The sequence below is a fragment of the Coenobita brevimanus genome, chromosome 105 (genome assembly GCF_032717465.1).
Source record: "Coenobita brevimanus isolate Jiangsu-jjx chromosome 105, ASM3271746v2, whole genome shotgun sequence".
In the NCBI taxonomy this organism is placed as follows: Eukaryota; Metazoa; Arthropoda; class Malacostraca; order Decapoda; family Coenobitidae; genus Coenobita; species Coenobita brevimanus.
The window spans coordinates 24204086-24211585 of NC_137058.1; the positions used below are offsets into that span (position 1 = coordinate 24204086).

General features: G+C 43.1%; 1 protein-coding gene across 1 annotated transcript in view; it reads right to left on the reverse strand.

Moving 5' to 3' along the window:
• Window positions 1-7500, reverse strand: part of LOC145416266 (uncharacterized) — a 69758-nt gene that overhangs the window by 61802 nt on the left and 456 nt on the right. Inside the window, exons 1-2 of the mRNA XM_080285264.1 lie at window positions 6912-7500; window positions 6804-6878 (exon numbers count right to left, since the gene is read on the reverse strand). The exon at window positions 6912-7500 is cut by the window's right edge and continues 456 nt beyond it. Coding sequence (XP_080141390.1) covers window positions 6804-6878; window positions 6912-7500 — 664 coding nt within the window. The remainder of the gene's footprint in view (window positions 1-6803; window positions 6879-6911) is intronic.

Consider the following 7500-nt stretch of genomic DNA (forward strand, 5'->3'; position numbering starts at 1 on the left):
ATCTGTGTGTGTGTGTGTGTGTGTGTGTGTGTGTGTGTGTGTGTGTGTGTGTGTGTGTGTGTGTGTTGGAGGAGAGCAAAGAAATAAAAATAACAATAATGATAAAAAATAAAACACTAAAATATCAAAACAGGAATGGTTCTTCTCCTATTCAAGGCTGATTGGTTGGGTGCACATGGATTGAGTGTGTGTGTGTGTGTGTGTGTGTGTGTGTGTGTGTGTGTGTGTGTGTGTGTGTGTGTGTGTGTGTGTGTGTGTGTGTGTGTGTGTGGTAGAGATATAGAAACGATTTGCATGTGGCTACCCTCTTTGGGATTAGGGAAGAGAGAGGGAGAGAGAGAGAGTTAATGGATGCGATCTTGCGTGAATATGATAGACAGATAGCGACAGATAGATAGAAATAAACTACGGAAAGACAGACAGACAGACAAAATTAGATACCCTGTAGGCTGATAGATAGATAGATAGATAGACAAGAATATAGATAGACAAATAGACAAGATAGATAGATAGATAGATAGACATAAATAAGAGATCAGGAACAGATAGTGTCAAAAGTTGTAATTGGTCTACCGCGATGGCCAAAAGTTTTATTCCAAGGCCTGGGTTTTGATAGATTTTGTTGGCGGAGAGAGAGAGAGAGAGAGAGAGAGAGAGGAGAGGAGAGTTAATGGATCCTATTTTGCATTAGATAGACAGATAGATAGACATATAAGGAAAGACAGACACACAGACAGACAGACAGACAGACAGAAAGTTAGATACCCGGTTGACTGTTAGATAGATAGATAGACAGACAAGAATATTAACAGACATAAGTTAGATAGATAGACAGATTTAGATGAGAGTGGATCATAGGAGCCTGGGGGTAGACAGTGGTAGATAGAAAGTAGAAGAGGTAGATAGATAATTAGGCTATGCTCTGTCGCACATCTGGTTCACTCATTACCTTAGAGAGAGAGAGAGAGAGAGAGAGAGAGAGGAAACATATAGATACCGTATATATAGGAATAGAGAGACAGGTAAATAGATAGACTGATAGATAATTAGAGTGTTGTTAATAGATTAGGAGAGAGAGAGAGAGAGAGAGAATAAGATAGGGATAGGATGGGATAGTAGGATGTGCGCAAACTCTCCTATCTAAATCGATACCGTATGAATTGAGGTGAGTCAGCCTCTCTCTCTCTCTATCTCTCTCTCACTCTCTTTCTCTCTCCTACTCTCCTCTCTCTCTCTCTCTCTCTCTCTCGTTTCTCCTTCATTCCTCCTCTTTCCTTCATCATCCATCAACCTTCTTCTCTTTTTCCTTCCTGCCTTCCTTCCTTCCTTCCTTCTTTCCTTCCATCCTTCCTCCTTTCCTTCCTTCCTTCCTTCCTTCCTTCAACACTTATTTTCTCTCTCTTTCCCTCCTGTATTAACTTCCCTTTTATTTCTTTCCTTCATCCTCTTCCAATCTTCCTTCCAACCTTCCTGCCTTCCATCTTTAATTCTCTCCTTCCTTCCTTCCTTCCTTCTTTCCTTCCTTCCTATCCCCTCCTTCTTCCCTCCCTCCTTCTCTCCATTCCTTCCTCCTTCCCTCCTTCCTTCCATCCCTCCTTCCCTCCATTCCTTCCTCCTTCCGTCCTTCCTTCCTCCACTTATAGATGGCAATTTAATATTCAATAATGTCCCCATAAGTCAATTTCCTATCTAATTGCTTCACCCTCACCCCCACCCCTACCCTCCCTCACCCCCATCCACCACCCCCACTCTCCCCCACCCTCACCCCCACCCTCATCCCTTACCCCCTTCCCCACCCCCACCCTCACCCTTAACCCCACCCTCACCCCTTGCCCTTCCCCACCCCCACCCTCACCCCCGCCCCCACCCGACCTTCACTCACCCTCACCCCCACCCCCACCCATCAAATTATTTATTATATTATGGAAGTTTTATGAGTACCATGAGGGAGAGAGAGAGAGAGAGAGAGAGAGAGAGAGAGAGAGAGAGAGAGAGAGGTGAAGGAAACTGGAGGGAAGGGAGGGGAAAATGGAGAGACTTTTCCTCCACGGCTTTCACTTCACGGAGTTTCACCTGAGAGAGAGAGAGAGAGAGAGAGAGAGAGGGGGGGGGGAGAGGGGGTCCGGAAGATCCTATACAATGCCTTCACAATACAACGTCCGGTGAGACTGACCTGTGTGTGTGTGTGTGTGTGTGTGTGTGTGTGTGTGTGAGAGAGAGAGGGAGGGATGGAGGGAGAGAGAGAGAGAGGGAACCAATTAATAGTAATGGAATTGATAGCGAGAGATTACGTACTTACCTACATGCATACATACATACATACATACATACGTACATACACACATACATACATACATACATGCATATATATACATACATTAATGATAGAGACAAACAGACAGGAAGTGTGTGTGTGTGTGTGTGTGTGTGTGTGTGTGTGTGTGTGTGTGTGTGTGTGTGTGTGTAATGAAATGCTCAAGAAATAATGAAGTGAGAGAGAAAATTCAAGCGAGTGAGAGAGTGAAATGTAGGTGCAATTGAGTGAATCAGAGTGCAAAATGGGAGAGAGAGAGAGAGAGAGAGAGAGAGAGAGGATGTTTGAATGAGACAGGAGTGTGAGCGAGTGAGAGATAAGGAGGGTAACGGAGTGAGAAAGTGAGATAATGATATAGTGAGAGAGCCGAAGTGGGCCAGCGAGAGAGAGAGAGAGAGGTAAGAGTGCGTGTGAGCGAGATCGAGTGTGATTGAACGAGAGAGAAGATAGAGATCGTGACGGTGATTGGCTGCGAGAGAGAGAGAGAGAGCAGGGGAAGTAAAAGAGAACAGAGGAAAGAATGATAATGAAACGGAGAAAGAGAGAGAGAGAGAGAGAGAGAGTTGAATGCTGTTGAATTTGAGTGTGGTAGAGGTAACATGGATAAGATTGTAAATGAGTCAGAGTCAGTGTGAGAAATCAGTGTGAAAGTGAGTGAGTGAGAGATGTGAGAGAGTTAGAGAGAGAGAGAGAGAGATAGAGAGAGGATGGATGTGTGATTGACTGATTGAGTAAGAGACCTGACATCAGAGAGAGAGAGAGCGAGGGAAGGGGGGGTGACGTGAAATAATGGAAGACTGGATAATTGAGAGAGAGAGAGAGAGAGAGAGAGAGAATCAGTTCATCTAGAAAACTGCAAACTCAGATACCCGTAAACAACAGGGGTAAAAATCCCAGCGAGTGAATAACAAGTGAATGAACGTAAATGAATAACCTAGGCAGTGTGAGTGAAGAAATGAGTGTATGAGGCAGAGTAGGTAAGGAAATGAATGAGGACGAATGAGCCTATTTTGGTGAATGGATGTATGAGTGAATGGGGGTGAAATAAATGAATGAGTGAATGAATGGATGGATGGATTGGATGGATGGATGAGTGAATGAATGACTGGATGGATAAATAAGTGAATGGATGATTGGATGGATAAATATATGAATGTATGGGTGGATGAATGGTTGGATGGATGGATGGATGAATGGATGGTTGGATGGATGGATGGATGGTTGGATGGATGGATGGATGGATGAATGGATGGATGGATGAATGGATGGATGGATGGTTGGATGGATGGATGAATGGATGGTTGGATGGATGGATGGATGAATGGATGGATGGATGAATGGATGGTTGGATGGATGGATGAATGGATGGATGAATGAAGGAATGGATCGCTGCATAAATAAATGGATGAGTGAATGAATGGATTAATAAATGAATGAATATGTGGATAAATAAATAAAGAATGAATGAATGAAAGAGGAAATGAATGGTTGGATGATAAAGTAAATGAATAAATTTTATTGGGTGGATTTTTAAATAAATGAATGGGGGAAGAAAAGAATGGGCAAATGAATGAATGATTAACTGAATGGGGGGATGAAATGAATGAATAATTGATTAGTATAAGAACAATTGAATGAATAGCTTTTCGTCTCATCAGCGCTCCTCCTCTTACTGGCTTCCTTCAACCTCTGTCTCTTCGCGGCGCTGTTGCATCTTTATTTCTTTTCTATCGCCACTTCAATGGTCACTGCTTCTCTGAACTGTCTACATGGATCCCTCCACCACTACGGCGGGCACGTAACACCCGTGTAGCAACAAACTCTCATCCACTCTTTGTCCAACTCTCTAATGCAAGAGTTAACTGCTTCTCGCAGTCTTTCATGCATGCAGCAGGTCAACTCTAGAACTGTCTCCCTGTGTCTGTTTTTCCTACTGCCTACGATCTCTAGTCTTTCAAACGCAGTGTGTCCAGGCAGCTCGAAATGAATGGATCTTGAATTTGGCTCTCTGTTATCTCGTTTTATTTTTTCTTGGAGAGACCAGTTTGCAGACCCCTGGCCTTTGGTTCCTTCTTCCTTGCATAAAAAAAAAAAATGAGAGAATGGTTACGTAAAGGAATACATTGCAGTATGAATAGCTGAATGTATTTATTTATTATAGATTAAATATGTAGGTGGTTAAATGAATGAATGAGTGAATAACTTGTGTGCATGAACAGATAGATGAAATTGTGAATGAATGAATGAATGAATGAATGAGCTATTAAATGAATGAGTAGATGGATCATATGAATAAATGAATGACTGAACTGATGACCACGAATAAATAGACACTGATACAAATGAATAATTATATAATTGAATTACAAGGCTGGTAAATGAATGAACGTAATAGCCAGTAAATAAATGAATGGGCTGAAGGAATGAATGAACTCAAAAATGAATGAGTTACGGGATCACTTAATGAATGAATGAGAACGTATGATGAATAAATTAGTGAATAGCAAATGAATGAATGAATAAGTAAATGAATGGGTTGGTAAAATGAATACCTCATCACCAAAACATGCCCCTGAGCTGAATAAAATCGTCTGGAGGTAGAAAGAATAATAATGTATCATGTAAAAAAAATGTATGAGGCTACTGAATTGAATGGGTGAGCCGTAGCAATAGCCTGACACTAGAATATATTGCTTGTCACGAAGAAGTGCCATGTAGGGCCGTAGTATTGCCTTATTCTGCCACTAAGCAACGGGAAATAAGCTTCAAAAGGACGAAAAGTTCCACCAGTACTCCATTCACTCCAACTTGGCCTAAATTTTGCCCTCCCTCCATCCTGTATTGAGCTGTGATAATGGATTAACACTGGAATTTATTGCTAGTCACGAAGAAGTGCTGTGGGAAGGATATAGAACTCTCCTGCATCATAACACACAGCACTTTCGTTTTATTTTTTCTGCAGTTCTTTCACCTTAACTTGGCCCAGATTTTCGTCCTTTGGCAGCTGATTTAACGTAGCTCAGCGGCGGGAAAAGACATTGATAAAGCTCTATATCATTTACCTAGCACTTCTTCGTGACTAGCATCATATTCTAGGCAGAAATACAATGCTAAGGCTCTATATCGTTTACATAGCACTTCTGTGGTCTGTGGTTCTGTATCCTTCATATAACACTTCTTCGTGACTAGCATCATATTCTAGTGTTAATCTGCGGCACCGTATACTTCACATAGCACTTCTTCGTGACTAGCATCATATTCTAGTGTTAATCTGTGGCGCTGTCATTCATATTGCTCATCTTCGTGACTAGCATCATATTCTAGCGGCAGAAGAAAGACAATACTATGGCTCAGTATCCCTTATAAAGCACTTCTTCGTGACTAGCATGATGTTCTAGTGTTGATCAATTGTTACAACTCAGCATTCAAGACGGAGAGATGGCAGTTTTAGGTGTGTGTGTGTGTGTGTGTGTGTGTGTGTGTGTGTGTGTGTGTGTGTGTGTGTGTGTTCAATATGATATTTTCTGGTGTTTAGATGTTTGTAACGTGTTTATGTAGTGTTGTTGTAAGCTTAAGTAAGTTTGGTGTTTGGAGACATTTTAGATAGCAATGTTTATCGGTGTTTGAGAGCTTGTTTGGATGCTTTCTTTGTCAGTAAAACATTTTCCGGCTTTAAATATTCGTGATGTGTGTTTGTGGTGTGTTTACTTAATCTGAGATGTGGACGATGTTTGGAAATGTTTTAAAGGGGGATTCTTTCCTGTGTTTGAGGGCTTGTTTGCATGTTTTCTTTGTTAGTAAAACATTAGATGATGATGTTTCGTGCGTCATGCCTGTGTGTGTGTGGGAGGGGATGTGTGTGTGTGTGTGTGTGTGTGTGTGTGTGTGTGTGTGTGTGTGACAATGATGACATGAAGGAATAGGAGGGAGAAATAGAAAAGAGGTGATAGTGATGCTGGTTAGGAGAAGAAATGTGGATAGGATAATGATGATGATGATGATGATGATGATGATGATGATGATGATATTGGTGATGATGATGATGATGATGAGCGAAAACAAAAGAGGCGGTGGGTCGAGTGAAATTACAGGATGCACGAGTGAATATGAATGATAAATGTGTGTGTGTGTGTGTGTGTGTGTGTGTGTGTGTGTGTGTGTGTGTGTGTGTGTGTGTGTGTGTGTGTGTGTGCGCGCGCGAGTTGTTTTTGATCCAAGCTCATCTGGATATTAGAGTGAGAAGTGTGTACGTGAGAGATGTGAGTGAGAGCGATGAAGTGTGGGAGTAAAGTGAACGTGAAAGAGAAGTGTATGTGTGAGAGAATGAGACAATGGTCATAGAGTGAGATGAGAGAGAGAAATGTGTGGGATAGAGAGAAGGGGGGGGGACTAAGAGCAAGAGCATGAGAGAGAGAGAGAGATGAATGAAATAGCCTGTGTATATGAGAAAGCTCTAAAAGTTGAATTCAGAGCCAAACAGCACACCTACCTGAGTCCTCAATATGATGTGAGAAGCAGTCTTTGTATCCTTCGGGGGGTGAGAGGGTCAGTTCTGGGGGGCCAGCTGTTGAACCTGAATTTGCAGAACCCGTCGAACCCGAGGCCGAGGCAAGGCTGAGATCGAGGTTTCGGATAGACACGATTTGAGGTTCACTTTCGTCATGGACAAGGATAACATAGTCGGCCTCGAGACACTCATTCTTGGCCTCGTTTATGCACACTCGATGCCCGCGACTCTTTTGGCCGGCACGTTTGAGAGCGGATCTAAGGGGGGCACCGCTACCCCCTCCCCCCCCTCCACTACCACCACCCCCTCCGGTGTAGGTGTTGGCAGAGACGGAAGTGGTGGAAGTGGTGTCAGAAGTGATGTCTGAAGCAGCCATAGTGGTGGTGGCATGGGGCTTGATGTTGTTGTTTTGATGGTAGTGTTGTTGTTGGTGGTGGTGGTTTAGCACTATGGCACCGCACTTGTGTTTCATGGTACTACATGCGGACGCCTCCTGTCTGTTGCTACTGCTCCCTGATGCTCCTTCATGGCCACAAAAGGAGCAGCCAGGCACAGTTCCTTGACCACCCTGCTCCTGCTCCTTCTTGCCTCCCTCCCTCACACTACTGACAGCCGATTCACTTGCGCGCACGCTCCCCTCAGCGATCAATAGAGAGGTACCCAACATGCGCTGGCTTTC